General features: G+C 44.9%; 1 protein-coding gene across 1 annotated transcript; it reads left to right on the top strand.

Moving 5' to 3' along the window:
- The first annotated feature begins 1439 nt into the window (after positions 1-1439).
- On the top strand, positions 1440-6648 carry LOC149312731 (GS homeobox 2-like). The gene is made up of 2 exons (XM_089526971.1): positions 1440-2118; positions 6302-6648. The coding sequence occupies exons 1-2, from the start codon at positions 1440-1442 to the stop codon at positions 6646-6648; spliced, it is 1026 nt and encodes a 341-aa protein (XP_089383097.1).
- Positions 6649-21069: the final 14421 nt, after the last annotated feature.

Here is a 21069-nt window from a genome sequence, read left to right on the forward strand (position 1 = left end):
GGTTTAGAGATGCGCCGACAGAGGCTTGGACACAGGTTGGCCTTATATTTATTGTTGTTGTGTGCTTGTAAATCTTCTATGGAAATCCTTAAGAGCCACTGTGGCGTAGTAGTTTAAACCTTGGATTCTGAACTCTTTTAGAACATGGCCACATAACCCGAAAAACTCACCAAAAAGCTATGAATGCTGGCCATGAAAGCCTTTGAACCCACTGAATATTAATATTTGCACTAAAATGTGCCATGCAAGGCCAGAAAGTTATTGTCGCTCTTTACAAGACGTTTTGACGACTTGATCTTTATTGTACTGAGGTCTTTTTGGTCCTTTTTTGGGTGTCAACAGCTTAACATTGTGCGCGCCTTCCTGGAAGTTTTAGCCCAAGAGAAGCAGCCGCTTGGTCGGACGCCGTGAGGAGAAGGCTAAAAGGGAAGGGAAACAGCCAGAACCCGAGGCAAGGAGGGAAAAAACTGGGCACCAGCCCTGGGAACCGAGGCACAAAGCTGGGTCCGAGGAGGAGCGAAGAAGGATGCGCAAAGGAGAGCAAAGTTGGCTCCAAGAAGATGCTGCGGCTGGAAGTGGCTCCTAGCCTGGGGCAGGTGCGGCTTTTTTGGGGAGGGAGAAATAGGAGGGAAAAAGGCTTCTGCTGCTACTGGTTGTCCCGGGGAAACGCATAAAAGACCCCCACGTCGTTCCTCCACTCTGTTTTGTTCCTTCCCTCCTGGGTGGGAGGTTGGGCGGGAGAAGGAGCATCATCCCCTGAAAGGGTTCCCCAATAAGAAGCCCGAGAGGAGCTTTAGACCTTGGCATCACGGGTTAGAAAAGAGTTACTATAAATCCCCACAGACCCGGAGTAGGAGGCCAGCTGGGGAGGGGGGCATTAAGGATCCAGGGGAGGTCGAGAGAGAGGGAAGGGGGGGAGAGAAAGGGGGGGCGTTGGTTTGGAAGACCAGCCCTCTGCGGAGCCCCCTTTGTTCGTCTCTCCGACATAAGAACCCCTTTCGGACTCGCCCGGGGGCTTTGGCAGGAGGATCTGGCCCCAGGAGGACCCTCCCGGGAGAAAGATCGCAGGGGAAGGAGGAGAAGAGGAAAAGGAAAGAGGAGGAGGAGGAAGAGAAGAAGAAGAGGAAGGAAGGAAGGAAGGGGAGGAGGAGGAGAGGAAGAGGAAGAAGGAACAGAAGAATAGGGTGGAGGAGAAGGAGAGTAAAGAGAAGGAAGAGAGGAAGACGAGGAGGGAGAAGAAGCAGAAGAACAGGAAGGAGGAGAAGGAAAAGAAGAGGAGGAAGAAGGAGGAAGAAAAGGAAGAAGAAGCAGAAGGAAGAGGAGAAGCAGAAGAAGAGTAAGGAGGAGAAGGAAGAGAAGAGGGGGAGGGGGAGGAGAAAAGGAAGGAAGGAAGGAAGGAAGGAAGGAAGGAAGGAAGGAAGGAAGGAGGCGGTTCAGCCATGTCGCGCTCCTTCTATGTGGATTCGCTCATCATCAAGGACTCGGGGCGGCCGGCGCCTTCCTCTTCCTCGCCCTCCTCGGCCTTGTCGGACCATCACTCCCATCATCCCCACCATCATCATCCTCATCCCCACCCCCATCATCCCCACCACCATCCTCTCCCCGGGCCCCAGGACTTCCTGATCCCTCTAGGGATGCCGGCGCCGCTGGTCATGTCCATGGCCACTGGGGCCGGAGGAGGAGGCGGCGGCGGGGGCCCCGGGGGCCCGGCTTGCCTGGCATCACGCAAGAGTGGCACCTTCTGCGTCTGCCCGCTCTGTGTCACCTCTCATCTGCACGCTGCGGCTGCCGCCGCAGCTTCCTCCTCCTCCTCCTCCTCCTCCTCGGTCCGGGCTGGAGGAGGAGGCAGCGCCATCCCACTCCTCAAGGGCCAGCAACCCCACTTCTCCCCCAGCCCTGCGCCCGGAGGAGGAGGAGGAGGAGGAGGAGATGGGCCCTTTTGCCCCCGGATGAGCCAGGCGCCCCAGCAGCCTTCCTCGCAGCAGCAGCAGCCCCAGCCCCAGCCGCCCAGCTCAGGGGTCTCCGCCGCCACCGCCGCCGTCCTGGGCCACCCACCTGTCTGCACCGCCGCCGCCTACAGCCTGAGCGACCCCCGGCGATTCCACTGCCTCGGCATCGGTAGGACTCCCGGACGCTCCCTTCGGGGTACCTTTTGGGGAGGCAGGTTGGGAGTAAGGGAGGGAAACGATCCAGCTAAGGATGCCTCCGCTCTGGAGGAAGAATCCGGCGTCACACCGCTTTCATTGCCAGGGCTCCAGGTAACGGAGTTCTGAGAAATGTAGGAAGTGTAGACATCTCTAACCCGGTTGGACACCACTTTCACTGCCAAGTCTTCAGTGCTAGGGAAATCCGCGAAGTGTAGGAAGCATAGACACCACTGATCTGTTTTGACCCCACTTTCACTGCCAGGTTCCAGGATAAGGAAATCCAGGAAGTGCGGCGAGTTTAAACACCACTAACCCAGTTTGACCCCACTTTCATTGCCAGGGCTCCAGGCGATGGGATTCTGGGAAGTGTAGGAAATGTCAACTCCACTCATTCGGTTTGAGACCACTCGGACTGTCAGGGCTCCAGGCGATAGAATTCTGCGAAGTGTAGTCGGTTGCGACACCAATGCTGGTTTCTGGTAGGTTATGGGAGTTGTAGTCCAAACAGACTATTCCCCTCCTTTGTAGAAACAAACCCAAACTCATAATTGTAGGAATGTACAGCCTGGCTCTGCTCTGGTGCCGGAGCAAACTACACTTCCCAGGATTCCATAGCTTGGAGCCCTGACAGTGAAAGCAGTGTCAAACCGAGGGCCATTTGTTAAAAAACCGTCTTATAAAAATGATTGTATGTACAGTACTGTGTAAATTTACAGTGCTATATAAATAAAGCTTAATATTATTATATTATTATGGCGGGGGGGCGGGGTTGTTGTTGAAGACTTGGAGACCTGAAACCCAAAGCTTTTCCTAACTTGTAGCCCTCCTGGCTGGAGGAGGATTGGCGTCGGGTTTCTAAAGGGAACTGTCCCAGGTTCCAGTCCTTGGTCGTGTTGGTTGGGGGATTCTGGGAGCCTCGAGGAGCTTCCGTTGAAAGTGAGCCTGATCTCCCAAGCCCTGGACTCTGAGGTGACCCACATGGGGCTGTGTCAGGTCCCTTGAACTGTCGCGATCCACTAGAGGTTCATAAATCTCTAGAGTAATGCTGCGACTTTCTCCTATGATCCGATCAGCTCTGGTCCTAACAACTCCACATACATTCTGCTTTGGGATTGCGATCTTGGAGAGTTAAGATGGGGACCTCAACTCTCTTCCACCCCCAAATCCAGGAGTGAGGGCCTCGATCGCCTGCTTTTACCGAGCCTCTTCTTTCATCATCCATAGATGGGAGCTGAGGGGCGGCAGAGAATGAGTTTGAAGGCTGGGGGTGAACCTCCCCCCCCCATTTGCCCTAATTTAGCGCAGCTTCGGACCAGGGTTAGAGGGACCAATGGTTGACTCAGTTTAAGGAAGATTTCTGTGTCTTTAGCAGGCGACACCATACGACTAGCTGAAAACACCACAGATTTGGAATAACTGCTGAGGAAGATCAAGGAGGAAAGTGCAAAGGCAGGCTTATTGCTGAACAACATAAATAATGACCACAAAAAAGTTTATACAGATTCAACCGAGGCAATGAGGAGATGGAAACAGTAAAAGAATTTTCGTACTTGGGGTCAAAATATTGATCAGAGTGGGGACTGCAGTCAAGAAATCATGCTTTGATGATGCTTCGATTGAGATTTCCTGCATGGCAGCATGGGGTTGGACTGGATGGCCCTTGTGGTCTCTTCCAACTCTACGATTCTATGATTCTATGATCACAAAATGGGGAGGGCAGCTATGAGAGAACTAGAAAATATCCTGAAATGTAAAGATGTACAACTGAGCACAAAAGTTAGGATCATACGACCCCTTGTATTCCCTATTGCCATGTATGGATGTGAGAGAGCTGGAGAGTTAAGAAAGCAGATAGGAAGAGAATTAGTATAATTGGCCACATCATGAGGAGGCAGGTCTCACTGGTAAAAAACAATAATGCTCGGAAAGGTAGAAGGAAGCAGAAAGCGAGGAAAGCCACATGCTAGATGGATGGACTCTATTAAGGAGGTCATGGGTAAGAATTTGCAGGACCTGAGCAGAGCACTGGAGCATAGGGAGTCTTGGAGCTGTCTCATGGGTTGAGGGTGGAGAACAACAACAAAACTATTTCTCCAACTAGTTTTACTATTTTTAGAGGGATTGAGAGGGGAGGGCTTCCATGCTGAGAAGTGTGGCTTACACCAACCTTTGGCATTTCTCTTTGGACAAAAATATACATTATTGGGCCAACAGCAGGGAATGCAAGTGTTGGCATCTCATAGAGATCTTCATCTATAAGAACTGAAATCTTCACCGTATCAGAACCTGTGGGCACCCATGTTTGCTGTGTTAGATGCTGAAATAAATTAGGATCACTTTTACCTAGCTGGAGAAAGAGAAGGTGTCCTTTACCCCCTTCTGCTTTTAGTAGAATATTGTAACTCAAGAAAATCCTCAGATGGTCAGTGGAATTGGAACAAAGGCAAACTTTGCATGATGAGGAATGAATGTATTGGATTTGCTACCTGGAGGTTTGGTCATGATCAGTAGTTCAGATGGTGTGGGAAGGGGGTTTAGATAATCCCAATGGAGGTGAGCCTGCAGCTGTCAACTAGTACTGATGGTCATGTGGAGCCTCCATGTTCAGGGAAAGCCTCTCTCTAAATATCAAGTGATGGGATGTGATAAGAAGAGAGAGTGATTGCCCTCATGCCTTGTGGGCTTCCTGCTCTCTGGCTGCTCTGATGCTGGACCGGGGTGACTAGGATGTCCTCTTTTTCCAGGACCTGTCCTCCATTTCAGCCTTCACTCCAGGAGGAATTCCAAAATGTCCTCCATTTTGAACATGACTAAGAAGCATGAGGTGTTTTGAGCTTTTATTTTGGAATGCTCTACATTTTTATTGACTGTCCTACATTCTGTGCTGCCTTGTCCTCCTTTGCAGTTATCATGTCACCCTGTGATGGACTCTGTCAGGGCCAGATGTAGATAGACTGAGGCCTTAAATGATCCCAAATTTAACAGGTCTCAAAGCAGGGCCATAAACGTGTATTATTCTAACAGGGCATTTCTTTTTGATTTGTGTTTTCACTCTTAATTTAGAAACCTCACACACTCTGAAGGTCTGAGCTCCAGCTTACTTAGCTTGCGCATAAATCCAGCACTGCGCATAGACCTTTGGCCTGAATTGGCAGGATTTTCCTAATGTTTCTGCCTTTCCTGTCTGTGCAAAGACCTCTTTGCCAAGTGACCATGCTGGGTGGGGGATTCTGGGAGCTGTAAACCAATGTAAGATGGCATCCTTTTAGCAACTTGTGCCTGTGTAAATTCCCTGGTTCATAGGGCTGTGTGGTGCTAGTATGATGTACTGATTTCAGGGCTGGACTAGGACTCTGGAAGACCAGGATTTGAATTCCCACAACAGAATTAGGGTTCTGGCTCCACTCACCAATGATCCACAGCAGTATCTCCAAGAGTAAAAAGTTTAGATCTCACCCAAGCACATGGAGAAAGAGAACCAGCCTTTCCTCCTTGAAAAAGGTTAAATATTTAAGCTTTGATTGAGAGTTCCTGCATGGCAGAATGGGGCTGGACTGGATGGCCCTTGTGGTCTCTTCCAACTCTATGATTCTATGATTCGATGATTCTAACTGAAAGAAAGAGGTTGGCAGCATGAGCTTTCATAAACTTAAAACGGCTTCCTCAGATTCATTTGATTCAATGATTCTATGACAAGAACAAAGAGAGAAGAGAGATTCTCCCAACAAGGGACAAATGGTCAGGTGTGTTCTTAGTAAGCTGTTAGTAAGCAATAAAACTACCCCAACCCCAGACATGCATATATATTCCTAGAAGGTCTCAGCATGCGAAGTTGCTATGGCTGCATCCAGACTGGAAAAATAACCCGGTTTGGCACTGCTTTAACTTTTTGTTTGGCTCAAGGCTATGACATTCTGGGCCCACAACAAACTCCAACCCCCAGAATGTCATAGCCTTGAGCCAAAAACGGTGCCAAACCGGGTTATTTCTCCAGTCTGGATGCAGTCTCAATATCCCGACAAAGTGTCTAAAGTTGCGTCTCCAGTCTTCATGGTGCATTTTTGGCCAGAGCAAACTTTTCCAAACTTGGCATGCCTGGCGAAAGTGGCATTTGTACCCGGCTTTTGTAACCCTTCTGTCCCCTTGCCCTGCAGGCGGTGCGGAGGGTCCGGTGCAGCTGCAGAACGGGAAGCGGATGCGGACGGCCTTCACCAGCACTCAGCTGCTGGAGCTGGAGCGGGAGTTCTCCTCCAACATGTACCTCTCCCGGCTCCGGAGGATCGAGATCGCCACGTACCTCAACCTCTCGGAGAAGCAGGTGAAGATCTGGTTCCAGAACCGGAGGGTGAAGCACAAGAAGGAAGGCAAAGGCACCCAGAGGAACAGCCACGGAGGCTGCAGCTGCACCGGAGCCAACGCGGGACGCTACTCCCGCTCCGAGGACGAGGACTCCCTCTCGCCGGCTTCGGGCAACGAAGACAAAGAGGGGTCCCCCTTGTGAAAAGCGGGGGGTCTCCTTGGACCTAGAGGGCTGGATCGCCTTTGCTGGACTGCAGACAAGCATCTTGCCAAACTCCCTGGTGCTAGGCACGGTTTGGACGCGAATTGGCGGCATCCACACCACGGAAATAACCCGGGATGATTAAATACCATGGCTCATTGCTATGGAATTCTGGGAAATGTAGTGTGTTGTTGCACCAGAGCTCAGCGCTGAGCCACTGCAGTTAAAGCGGCGTCAAACAGCATCCATTCTGCAGTGTAGTTGCAGCCTCTCATCCAGTGGTTCTCAACCTTTAGGCCTCCAGATGTTTTTGGATGTCAATTCCTAGAAGTCCCAGTCAATCTACTCGTTGTTCAGGGATTCTGAGAGTTGAAGTCCCAAAAAATCTAGAAGGTTGAGATCCAACGGCTCTAATCCCATCTTTCACTCTAAAGAAGGCTCCCAAAATTTTTTTTACAGGCCAAGTTGGTGGGGCAATCTTTGTGGAAGACACCATTCATTGCCCAGGCTTTCCTTTTTTGTACAGATCCTTGTATAAAAATTTTTGTGGGGTGGAGGAGGAAGGGCAACTCTCTCTTGAAAGTGGTTTGGGTTTTCTTGCTTGTGAATTTTTTTAAAAAAAAATCAGAATTGTATTTATATTTATTTAAATAAATGCTATCTGGCAAAAAGTGGACTGGCCTTTGCTTTTTTAAAGGAAAGAATGGATCTGTTGAAAAGTGAGCATGTGCCAAAGTTCTCACAAAATAAAAGGCTCGCCAGCCCAGCTCTATCTACTGGGAGGTATGTTATGTAGCCTTGAGGCTTGTAACCTCTGGGTTTCTCAAGACCTGTGAGTTATACTGTGGGCAGAGGAGTAGCAGCAAAGTGCCAGCAAGTTGCTTAAAATCTATACGTTCAAGAGTAAACATGGTTACAGCTTATCCCCAGGGCACAAGAAGACTTCTTCTGATGACAACTGTAGCACAGGGGAATAACCTGTAGTGCTGCACTCTGACTCCCATTAACTACCATGGACGATGGGCAAGAGTGATAGACATTATAGTGCAACATGTGGAGGTCCATGGGCCTCCATCCCTGCCTTAGGCAGATTGGATCAGGCATTTTGTAGGGTTATTCAGGACTTATAGAGGGCTGGGAAGGTTTTGGCTGGAGAAGAGGTGGCAGAAATAAGAAAAAGATACATTTCTTAATTCCTGTCTTTTGGAAAACCCTGCTCAAGAAAGCATTCTCTAAACCCCCTTTCCTCATTTGCTACTAGAGCAATGAGGCTTTTTAGACAGTAAGGGTTTGCAGCATATTTTCACACTCTACATAGCTTCTCTTGAACTTACTCCAGCTACTCAGTCATTCAGTTGTAATGCATGGTGATCCAGTTGTAATGCATGGTGACCCAGTTGTAATGCATGGTGATCAGTGTACCCGAGTAACCACACCATATGACCAGAGAACCTTCTAGAAATGTTACTGTTGAGTGCCTTCAATTCATTTCTGACTTGTGGTGACCCTAAGGCAAGGACCCTAAGACCCTATGATAGGATTTTCTTGCCAAGTTTCTTCAGAGGGCGTTTGCCTTTGCCATACTCTGAGGCTGAAAGAGTGTGACTTGTCCAGGGTCACCAGGGGGTTCCCATGGCCCAGCGGGGATTCAAACCCGGGTCTCCCAGTGTCCTAGTCCAATGCCCAAACTATTACACCACACTCCCTCTTCTCTCTCTCTCTGCCCTCTTTCTCTTCCTTCTCCCCCAACAAGATGGTGCCAGCTCTTCTGAATTTCCCCTTTACTTGAAACTCTTCTCTAGGTAGCCAGGGTCTAGGCAATGTACACATTTTGTATGTATAGTTCAATGTAATGTAGTAAAGTTAAGAAGGCTGGTAATGAATCTGAGGAAGTAGACTTAAGTCTACAAAAGGTCATGCTGCCAACATCTTCCTTTCAGTTAGTCTCAAAGGTGCTACAAGAGCTCTCTATGTAGCAAAGGTAAGTGACTTATGTACTACTTATCTGCTTAATTTTGTCAATGCTAGTCTCAGAGAGGCCAAGAGAGGCCATGCTTTCACTTGCGAACTCTGCCAAAGGAGTCTTAACTGAATCAGTCTTCATCTTTTCCAGAAGTGACCATCACGTGGGAAATCTACCCTTAATATACACTTTCTCACCTTCTTATGTTTTGTTGTTTGCTTGTGGTTAACCATCCTTGAGTGGATTTCGACCCAGGTGACCCTGTGGATGAGACATCTCCAAGACCCTCTGTCCTCCACTCCTTTGCTTAGTTCCTTCTGGTAAATTCATACCATGACTTCCCTGAATGAGTCTATCAATGTGGCCTTCAGTCTTTATCTCTTTCTGTTGCCTTACACTTTCCGAGCATTGTCAATGAGTCATGCCTTTTCATCACGTGTCTGAAGTACAACAGTCTAAAAGTACATGATGTTAAAAAAAACCTCTGGTCTTCCTAATGCTTCCAAGCAGCATGCCTGATGACAAGGGGCTATGGTTTTTGTAGGCCCAAACATCTGAAGGGCCAAAGGCTTCCCAACACTGCTCATTGGTGCTTCACTCCTGAAAAGCTTTGTTATCTCTTTAAGATACATGAAATTGCATTGTTGAAAGGATGATAATCATATCCATTGGCCCAGTTAGCACTGCAGGTCAGGACTCATAAATCTGGGAGGTTTATGTCCAAATAACCACTAATGGTGGTAGCAGCTGAGTCCAGGGATAGCATTGGCATCTAGCTCGGTCTTGGAGAGCCAGTGTGGCATAGTGGTTTGAGTACTGGACTACAGCTCTGCAGACCAGGGTTCTATTCCTGGCTGGACCATGAAACCCACTAGGTGACCTTGGGCAAATCACATGCTCTCAGCCTGAAGGCAATGCCAAGCCTCCTCCGAACAAATCTTGCCAGGAAAATGCCATGATAGGGGCACCCTTAGGGTTGCCATACGTTGGAAATGACTTGAAGGCACACAACAACAAACAAATGGTCTTCTTGAACGCACGTGACAAAAACATGGACATCTGAATACAGTATGTATAAATGACAAAATGCTTTGATATCTCTATTGTTCTCCAAGATGTTTTGTTTTCTTCATTTTCAAGTGGTCCAAATTGACCACAGATATTGCACTGACTGAAAGATGAGAAATTAGACAGAGTTGACATTATTAAGAGTTGAACATTATGCTTCTGATGGTTGATGTTTCATATAAAGTATTGTATACTGATTGTTAAAGAGGAGGATCTTGACCATTCATAGAACTCAAAGAAGAATGTTTGAACCACTTTCTTTTCCTCTTTGTACTTACATACGTCTACCCTCTATTCTTTATCATTTCCTCTGACCAATAATATTTTATACTGGCAATGGGCAAAATGTGGCCTTCCAGATATTGCTAAACTGCAACTTAAAGCATTCTTCACTGTTGGCTTTGCTGGTTGGGGCTGACGGTAGTTGTGGGAGGGATGTGTGCATTGCCACCTTATCTCCTTAGCTCTGTCTTCTGTCTTTCTTTCTTTCTAGTTATTTCTTTAAGAACTGGTAGGTATTTTGGTGGCCAGCTACTTTTGCAATTACTTCTAGGGCTATGATTTACTATTTTAGTCAACAACAAGGAGTGAGTGAGACCGAGGGAGAAGAGGAGGAGACACAATGAAAACATGAGTTGAACAAGAGATGTAGGTTAGTTGGAATTTGTTTTTGTTTTTTAAATTAAAATGTTAGTCTGCCTTTTCTTCCTTCTTCCATGCTGCCCATATGCTGACACTGCTGTGAAAAGAAAGATAAAGTCAGTGTGGGAAAAGAGGGTTTCTCCTTACCCTCCATACATACCTGAAGCTAACTGTGGCATGGAATTTAGACAGTTTTGGAGAGAAAGGGAGATGGAGAAAGAAAAGGGTGAATTTCTCCTTTTATGCACCTATGCAAAGCATTTGTGTTTAGTACACACTGCAGCTGCACGCTGAGATAGGCTATGCCCTTATGGGTGAGTGTGGTGGGTGAGTCCAGGCGGAGTACAGTATTTTCCTGTATTTTTCAGTGCCACAGTAGGAACAGTCATGTGTTCATAATGAGTAGTCCAGCATACTTTTGGATTGCATTTACAGCAGCAAGTAATGTTGGGTGATCAGAGTAATCTGTAATATTCCTTTTATTTTCACTCCTCCTCCTTCTTTGTCCAAGCCTCCTTTTCTTACAATATGTTCTGCATAAAAGTTGAACAGGTAGGGTGATAAGATGCAGCCTTGTCTGACCCCTTTGCCAATTGGGAACCATTCCTCTTCTCTGTGCTCTGTTGTGACAGTAGCCTGAGTACAGATTCCTCATTAGGACTATCAGATGTAGTGTCACTTCCATGTCTTTAACTGTTTTAATGCTTAAAAATTATATGTTTTATTCTTGTATCTTATTGTTATTGTTGGGTTGTAATCCCACCTCGATCCATCAGGGAGAGGTGGGAAAATATAAATTATTATTATTATTATTATTATTATTATTATTATTATTATTGACATTCCATAGCCTACCTAATCAAAGGCTTTGATATAATCTGTAAAGCATATGCTGATTTTCTTTGCAATGTGGTCCCTAGTGCCTCTTCCTTTCCTGAACCCTGCTTGGACCTCTCAAACTTCTCTCTTCATATACGGTTGGAGTCTATGTTGCAGAATTTTGAGCATAATTTTGCTTGTGTGGGAAATTAGTGCTATTGTTGCTGCTGTCTTTTTTGTCTTTTTTTTTTTAACAATGACGCTGTATATTGATCATTTCCAATCTGTTGGCCATCACTTTGTTGTCCATATCTGTTGACACTATAGTTGACCCTGTCAACGTGAATTTCAGCAGTTTGATTTGAATATCAACTGTTCCTGGTGATTTGTTTTTGGGGTTTTTTTTTTTGTCATTTCTCTTATTGCATCTTCCACCTTACTTTTTAGTACCACAATTCACTAGGGCATCATGGTAGAGACTTCAAAATTTGATGGGATGATAGTGGCCAATGTAAAGTCGAAGTTCCAAATGGTGTGCATGGGGGCTTCCTGTAGGCAAAAGGAGACACTAGAATCATAGAATCGTAAAGTTGGAAGAGACCACAAGGGCCATCCAGTCCAACCCCCTGCCATGCAGGAACTCTCAATCAAATCATCCCCGACAGATGGCCATCCAACCTCTGCTGAAAGACCTCCAAATCCCTCCTTGCTAACACCTTTGACTTCCAGCTAGCTGGAGAAAAGCTGACCACCAACAATAGTTGTTGCTACTTGAATGAAATCAATTCTCTGGCTTTCTTTCTTTTCTCTCTGCTATTCATTCATTCATTCACTCATTCATTAATTAATTCATTCATCAGTCCTCTATATTTATGCCAGCCATTTATCTTAGTTTCCCAATGAGAACACCTCCTTATCCACATCAGGTAGATGTTTAAGAAAACCACTGGGCATTTGAAAGACATCCCCTCCCCCAAGGTCACTTCATAGAAACCTCCACAGTGGCAGTCAAGTCAATCAGTTGTGGTACACACACAAATAGTTTTGTGGTACCACAAGATCACTTCATGGCTTAATCTATAAGTCTGTTGATCTTTCAAAGTACCAGAAGACTTGCCTGGCTCTTCTGCTCATTCACTTAACAGTCACTACCCCTGAAATATCCCAAAACTGCTTGAACTGCCAGCTCATATTTGGCATCATTGCAAACTTCAGAAAGAAATGGATTAGACAGATTTTTTTTGTCATATAGTAAAACAGACCCATTAAACCATCTTTTGAATGGTGAGTCAACACTTATGTAAATCCCACTGATTCAATGGGTCTTCTCAAACAGAGCCTGCCAATAGGATCCAGGCCACACTGTTTAAATGAGACTATAAAGATGGAGAATGTATTATCATATCAAGGTTGGCTATGGCTATCAGCCTGGGAATGAAAAAGGCTCCCTCCAAAGAAGGTAAAGGTTTCTGCATACCCCAGGGGCTCTGCAAGTAGGCAAAATGCAACAGGTTTAAAAGGCACAAAGCATAAAATGTAAGACATAGTCCAACAAAAAGGAGATTCCAGAACTTAACACAATGTTGAGGGCAGCTGAGCTACAGAACACTAAGCGTCGCTGCTGAAAAAAAGGGGGAGACAGTCTTCTCATGTTTCATAGAGCTTGGGGTACCTTGAGGGCCAAGGGGGACATATGGTCCCTGCTGTAGGGGACTTCTCAGAAGATGGAAGGAAATAGACTCTCCTTTCTTTCCAATTCTCTGGAAACTGTCCCCACCACATATCACACCAAGGAACTGGGTTTGGGGCTATCCTACAGCCAATGGAGCCCATGCTTTCTGGCACAGCAAGAGAAAGGTCCAGAGGATGAGAAAGGAGAAAAGCAGTCTTCTTCCCATCCTGTGTCCACTGTGCATAACCTAGAGCTAGAATATACTGGACCACTTCTCTTAGCGGTTGCTCACAGCCTGTTTTATCCCAAGTTGGCACTTGGATGAGTATTATGGCCTTGATGGGAAGGGCAGAGATGGCAATTCATAAGACTGGCATTAGGATTTGGCCCATTGGCTCCAGGAGACATGTTGCTGTATCTTGCCAGAATAATCCACTGAGGGCACCTGCAGCATCTCATGCTCCTATTTTTGCACACCTTCAATCAGCTGGGCCCCACATTTTGTCCTGTTCAAATTAGGAATTTCACTACCTGCGAAACAAAGATTACATTTAATTTCAAATGTGTTCAAGGGGAGCACGGCTCTTCAGGACCTGAATTCTCTGGGGATGAAGAGACACTGCCAGGGAGAGAGTTGTGTCAAGAACAACATCACCTGGGCTCCTATGAAATTACCAGGCCTTCCTGGCACTGATTTAAAATAATATCAGCCACCATTGCCCATTTCAAACTGCAGCCTGGCAGCTGCAAAGACCAATAGGTCATTTAGGCATTATTACATCCTCTCCACCTGCCTAGGCCACAGAGTTCTTGTCCCTAAGGAAAAAATATAAGACATGATGTAGAAAAGATTTGAAATGTTCAGGGCAAGGGGCCTTCCTAGCCACTCTTTCCACAGTAAGCATAATTATACACACTTCCACGAGGTCCCCTTTGCTCACCTTTTTTCCAAGTCAAAAAGACAGTCTAACCTTTCCTCACAAGGGAGCTGTCCCAGCCCCAGATCACCAAGGTGGCTATTTGCCGCTCTTTTTATTTATAGCTTCTCCGGCTCCTCAGACAAAAAGGTCTGAAGAGCAGCTAACATACAATCAATTCTTTTTTAAAAAAACAGTATTTTAAACAAGTAGTTCCCATTTGTGATAGAGGTTGCCAATTCAAGTCGATATGCTCTGGGAGAAACACTGACAGATAATGACTCAAACAGTTGCCTCTGCTCTGAACTTTCGCCCGGCTTGCTGCACTACATTTGCTGGAAATAAATCTTATCTTGTTTTTTAAGTGCTAGAAAACAGAAGAGGGCTTTCTGAGGCACAGTGCTGAAGGTCCTGGAGTGGGAGAGAAGGTGGGAAAAAAATAGAGGTCTAACTTACTATTGCTACTACTCCTAGCAAGACTCCTGAGGTTAATAGTCATGGACGGGAGGACTAAAAACATGAGGCTTAGTGGACCCCTTTGGGATATTAGATATGGCCCAGAGTAGTCTTGATACACTTAGAATCACAGAATCCTAGAATCCTAGAGTTGGAAGAGACCACAAGGGCCATCCTGTCTTATCTATATATTACAATTTTATTTACTTTACTAATTTACTATATCAAAAGATCTCTGGGTAGATCTATTCCATCAGCTTTAATAAAATAAAAATGGAAGACAGGATTTGTTTACAAACAAAGTATGTGCTTTGATGAGCCATGATTTTTTGAAAACTCTAATTATAATATACACCAGTCAGTGATAAATTAACACTTTTCAGTGCTTAGCTTCAATATGAGTAATTCACTCTTTGACATCAGTAGGTCTTGAAGGCATATAACTCTGATCATTGTAGTTTACTCAAAGGCAGTCCACAATCAGCTCATGTTATTAACTGTGCATTGAAATAGTTTAGTAATAAAAACAGGATGATCCAAGCTGAGTTTAGTTATAAACTGTGAACTCCTTGATCATAGTAAACTTCTATAAGCTAAGCATTTGTAAGTAGTTTTAAGCTTGATTTAGGAGTAAATATTAGCAAAAACGGGTTGCAACAACAACTCCATTAAAACTCAAAAGACACTCCACTGACTTTTACCAATTGTAGCCAGTTTCTTAATCTGAAGAAAGAAGGATCAAAGCAGGAACCAAATTTGATTTAGGTGGATGAAATTTAAGCATGCACTTAAGTTTCTTGAAAATCAATGAGAGGATAGTGTTTTCTTAAACACAGATTACTTGGAAATAAGTTCCACTCAGTTTATCAGTAAAGCTAATAAGTTATCACTGAGCTTCTCAGGAGGGTATTTTCATTCTTATAAAACCACTCTAGCAAATTGTTAAGCACTTCTACTGCTGCTCCCCTAAATGTAGGAATGCAGCAGTAGAAGTGCTTTACAAGTTGCTAGAGTGAGTTTATGAGAATGAAAACAGCCCCTTGTGAAAACAATTAAATAAAATTCTTTTTGAAGAGTCACTTAAAGCAAAGAGTGGGACAAGAGTGAAACTCCCAGACAACAAGGCCACTAGTCATGCCAGTTGGCGTTTGGGGATTCTGGGAGTTGTGGTTTGGGGTTTCTATGCTATGGTTGGAAGGTATTTTTCACTTTAGTCCTTCGTGATTGTAAGGATGCCTTCCATCAGATTTCAAAGCCTCCGAGAAGGCACTGCCCCATCCCACACTGACACAGGCATGGCTTCCCCTTTGTGGGAAGTGACTAGTTTTAGATTAATGACACAGCAAGGCTCTCAATCTGCTGTGGGGCCGAAGCTGGCAGTGCCCAAGCCTGAGCCTGGAGAGTTGGCCAGGCCTTGCTTTTCATTGTCTGCGTTTTCTCTGCAGAGGAGACAAAGAGGGTGAAAAGGAGGAGGCGGTATTTCAAACAGGGCAATAAAGGCAGCCTGTCACTTTAGGACAAGAACCAGAGGGCTTTGATGACTTTGTATTGAGGCATCCCTGTTCCCAGTAAGTGACTCCCGACTCCCTTGAGGCAGGAGCTGAAAGGCAACTGAAGGGGATGACACTCCAGGCCAAGCTCCTTTCGCTAGGCCACTCCAAGGCGAAAATCCGCTTAAAGGATGGAGGACTTGACCTGGGCCTTGGTTTTGTGTTCCTTTTCTCAAAGTCAAACAACATGTAGGGATCTGGCCTTGTCTAAAAAAGTAGGACCCAAGATCTTAAGCAAGTGGCCAACTTATGGGTTTTTCTTGGCAAGTTTCTTCAGTGTGGGTTTGCCATTGCCTTCTTCTGAGGCTGAGAGAGTGTGATTTGCCCAAGGTCACTCAGTTGGTTTACATGGCCAGGATTCGAACCCTGGTCTCCAGAGTCATAGTCCTGCACTCAAACCACTAGGCCACACTGGACAAGAAAGTCCTCGAAAAGTAGCAAGGGTTCAAAACACATTGCAGAACTAATCCAGTTTGAGACTGCTTTAATTGCCTTGGCTCAATACTAGGAATTGTGCTGGTCATCGACCATAATCTCTTTTCATTTCAATGCTAGGAAATTTTAGGAGCTCTACTCTTGTGGGACATTTAGCCTTCTCTGTCAGGGAGCTCTCGTGCAACAACTAACTACAGTTCCCAGAATCCCCTAGCACTGAGCCAGGGCAGATAAAGCAACCTCTAACTGGATTTTATTTCTGCAGTGTGTTTAGGACCCAAAGCCACAAAACAGTGATATCTTTATGGGAGCAACCAAAATGCACAAAATACCTCATGGACGTTTTCTGAAGCTCCACTGGTGTTCTTTGAGGGAACAAAGCCAACAACACTTTGAAAAATTGCAAGCTTGTTATGACTAACATCTTCATTTTATCACTTTCCCTCCACTCCTATATAATTCTTAACATCTTTGCTTGATGAAGAAGCCACAGGAGCTTCAAAAGCTTGCAGCATGGACTTTGTGCTTTTAGGCTGACTGATTAAAGGTATCACAGTGTTAAACCGGGTTATTTCTCCAGTGTGGATGCCGGCTGCTACCTGAGCCTGGCATGAGAAGAGGTGGCCCATGCCAATGAGCTCTTAGGAGCCAAGAAATCTCCCAAAAGCTGTTTTTCATTCTCTCTTGCCCCCCTCCCCAACCCTCACCTCTTTGTACCTCCTTTCCCCCCCTTTATAGAAAAGGGAAGGTATTCTGCATGACAAAACACAATTAAGCTTGCTATTCAGGACTTTTTTTTCTTTTGCAGCTGGTAGCCCATTGGGAAAGTGGGAGGAAACGCGAATAGATTAATTGTGTGCAAAAAAAAGGAGGAGGAGGGTCTGCGAAGCCTTTGGAGCCCTGCCACCTGAACAATGTTGCTGCTTCCCACGTTAAAAGGCACGCTTGTCACGGGGATCGAGGCGTGGGTCGTGGCCTGAGAAGGTCATCCAACAGCAGGCCCTGCAAGAAAGGAAGGAAAGAGGAGGTCCAGCTGGGGTAGAGGTGGCTTATATTTCTAGCTGGGTTGGGGAGTTAGAATAACTTGGAAACGTGTGCAAACTCCATCTTCCAAAAAGGAAACCCTGCCTTGGAATGGCCATATCATGAGAAGACATGAGTCACTAGAGAAGACATGAGTCACTAGAAAAGACTATGATGGCTGGAAAGGTAGAATGCAATAAGGAATGAAGAAGACTACATTTCAGATGAATGGATTCTATGAAGCCACAGCCTTGAGTCTGCAAGCCTTGAGTAGGGCTGGTGATGATAGGATGACTAGGTCTCTCATTCATGAGAATGCCAAGAGTCAAAGTTCATTTGAAGGCGGTTAACAATGACAATTCTGTTTTTGACACCAGAATTCAAGAGGATATCGACAAGCTAGAACATGTCTAGAGGAGGGTGGCAAAAATGGTGAAAGGTTTGGAAACCAAGCCTTACAAGGAATGACTGATGGGTACGTTTAGCTTGGAGAAGAGAAGACTCAGATGACATGCTGACTAGTTTTGAATTTCTTCAGAGATGTCAGGTAGAAGATGGAGCAAGCATTTTTCTCTGGTGCTGCAGAGACTATAAAATGAACCTATGAATCTAAATTACAAGAAAACACCTGAAAGGATTTCTTTGCTGTAAGAGGTATTCAAAAGTGGAATAGATTGTCTCAGAGAGTGAGGGACTCTCCATCTTGGAGGTCTTTAAACAGACGTTGAATGGGCATCTTTCAAGAGTCCTTGAGCTATGTATGCCTACATGTCAGAGGATGCACTAGATGGCCCTTGTAGGTCATTCCTACACTAAGATTCTATGATTCTATGTCTTCATTCACACAAGGTAGATAAAGGCATCATTAGTGTGCCATACTATGCCTGCTCCTCTTTGATGTTAAAGCTAACCTGGTGCTACTGTTTGTAACATTAAAGAAATGGGATGAATGTCTGCAAACAGTCCAAGCCTAAAAAGCTTCTTATTCCAGGGAAATTCCTGTTTAAATAATTGGAATAAAATGAGCCAAGCAGTTTCAGATGTTCTTGGAAGAAACAGATTATCTAGACCAATTTCAATCTGGTTTCAGACAAGGATGGAGTATTGAAACAGCCTCAGTTGCCCTGACCAACTACCCATTCAAGGTGAAAGACAGAGGAAGTGCTATCTTGCTTATTTTCCTGGATCTTTCAGCAGCTTTTGATGACACAGACCATTGTATCTTACTAGAGCAGACCTGTGAGGTAAGAGTGATAGTGCCTCTGTTCCTATATGCAAGGCTAATTATAGAAGTCAGCATTGACAGAATGCTGTCAATCTCCATGGTTATCACACTATGGGATGTCACAGGGTCTCATCTTTCTGCTGTCCTAGATGGAAATTGCATTTTACCTAACAGGAGATGCTTAATTTGGCAGTATTCCTAGATCCATCCCTTTCACTGGAGGTCCATGTGGATTCTACAGCTTCACTCTGTGTGGCCCACCTTCAGTTGGTCCATTAGTTATAACCTCTCCTGGAGGAGAATAACCAGGCTGCACTGGTAATATCCCCAATTAGATCACTGCAGTGTTCTCCACATGGGGCTAGCCTTGAAGATGAGCTGGAAGCTTCAGCTAACATAACATGCTAATGGGAACATAATATAAAACATGTAACACACTCAAGCACACACATATCTTTCCAAGGACTGAGGTCTGCTGCCCTTCTCTGTGTCCCAGCAGTAGGAGCAATACATTATGCAAAGACCTGGGAAACTGCTGTCTGTTCAAGTACATAATTTTAAATTCCTTTAACTGCTTTTAATTGTTTCATATGTTTTAGTGTTTGCTTTTACCGTTTCAAATTTTAAACTGTTTGAATACATTTTGTTGTTTAAAACGGTGATCTTATAATATAGAGTGGGATAAATATTTTAAAGGAGAGACACACACAGAGAGAGATTCACCTGCTGATTTTCACACTGGATTTCAGAGGATTAAAATAAAGACAGCAAAATCTTGCTTGCAAGAGTATCCAAGTCGTTTATTTACCAGCATGGTTCAGACTGTGAAGAAAAGGCATGTGCACATGCATGTAAGTAAACACAATGGGTCTTAAAACTCTGGGTAAGGGTCATCATTGGGGAAGGGGGTTAAGCACATGCTTTGATTCTGAAATTTCCCACATTCAGTCCCTGGTATCTCTGTATGGGGTTGGAAAAGGCTCATTTCTGAAATCTACCAATACAGGTAATGCCAAACTAGATGGGACAATGGTCTAACTCAGTATAAGTTAGCCTAGTTTCCTGTTAATTCAAGTGAACTCTTGCACAAGAGAGGGGGGAAAGGGCTAAAAATATGCAGATAGTGGAGAGTAGCTCAGAAAGTGCCAGTCTATGATGGCCAAGATGCAACCATCAACATTTAGAACCAAACCTCTGGACTTATGAACAATGGATAGAAGTTGCAGCCTCTTGCTGCTAATAGGTAGGGGGGAAATCTTTAGAGAATAATGCATTCACTGATGCACCATAAATCCTAGATGAACAGCTGAAGCCTGGTTGAGTGGAGCACATAAAACACCCACAATGATACACCTGTGACTGAACCAGATGTTCACTAATTTTGATTTACAGGTTTAAACCAGAGTTTGAAAGATGCATGTTTTTCAGCTGCAGCTCCCAGATTCCCCCAGGCAACATGGCCATTGGGATTCTGGGACTATAATCTATAAGTGACTTTTCCAGTTTCTAGTTTAAAGTACAATATTGAGAGCAAGTATGGCATAGTGGTATGAGTGTTGTACCACCTTTCTGGAGACCAGGATTTGATTCTCCATTCGGACACAAAACTCATTGGGCAAGTGACATTCTTTCAGCCTCAAGGGAAGACTATGGCAAACTTCCTCTGAACAAATCCTGCCAAGAAAACCTCGGGATAGATTCACCTTAGGATCACCATAAGTTGGAAATGACTTGAACGCACACAACGACAACAAATGATTTTTGAGGGGAGATCACAATTTTCCTCTTAAGTATAAAAACAGTTATCTTTGTTTGGATCCTGTTCATCCAGCACTCCTTTTGTTGCTGTTGATTTTAATCTTTCAAATTAGTGTGATGTCTTCATTTAAGGATTTTATCATAGAAGGCTTGAAAAGTGGAATTGGTCTGTACCACATCACATGATGCTGTGTTTGTCCAGTAGCTGGTCTGTAGTCCATCCCTTGCTGGGGTGATCTTTCTCACTGATGGGCAAAACCCATCAATGCCACCCAGTCAGAGTGCCTTTCCACTGTTGATGCATGTCCAATAAGTTCCTCCTGAAGCAGATCTGATATGTGGGCAGTCACCTGGTGAAAGTGGGCACAATTCTGCTCTTCTCCCCTTCTTTCCTCACTATCTTTTTATTCCCAAGAAGGCTGTTTTTCTCTCCCCCCATATCTTTTATTTCTTTGGTTTTTTTTTTTACTTAATGGATTGTCATATTACACAATTGTGCTAAAAATAAAAATAAATAGAGACGGAAAGGAATGCTGGGAAGGGCACAGGGCAGGAAGGCAAGCCTACGGAGGCCAGCATGTGAAAGACAGAGGCCAGGACAGAAGCAGCACTATGGCAATATGGAAGAGCTACGCAATTATGATTGTCCCCAACTCGATATAATTGCATTTCCTAGATTAGTGTGATTTTAGCACCTTAAATGCCTGGTGTGATAAAATCCTCAATCACATGAGTCATCTGAGTCCGTCAGGGATCATGCACAGAGCACAAATACATGATAATATATAGCCAACCACATACTGACATCACTGAGGTCAAATGAAACAAATTCTCAAAAGTGCAAATGCTCTCTTTCAAGATAATCCCTGGATAAAATGTTAAAGATGTGCAGA

The sequence above is a fragment of the Sceloporus occidentalis genome, unplaced genomic scaffold, assembly GCF_023333645.1.
Source record: "Sceloporus occidentalis isolate IW3139 unplaced genomic scaffold, rSceOcc1.0.p SCAF_5, whole genome shotgun sequence".
Taxonomy (NCBI): Eukaryota; Metazoa; Chordata; class Lepidosauria; order Squamata; family Phrynosomatidae; genus Sceloporus; species Sceloporus occidentalis.

Coding starts and splice junctions, on each gene's coding strand:
- LOC149312731 (XM_089526971.1), top strand. CDS start 1,440: ATGTCGCGCTCCTTCTATGTGGATTCGCTCATCATCAAGGACTCGGGG. Junction 2,119..6,301: donor ATTCCACTGCCTCGGCATCG/GTAGGACTCCCG, acceptor CTTGCCCTGCAG/GCGGTGCGGAGGGTCCGGTG.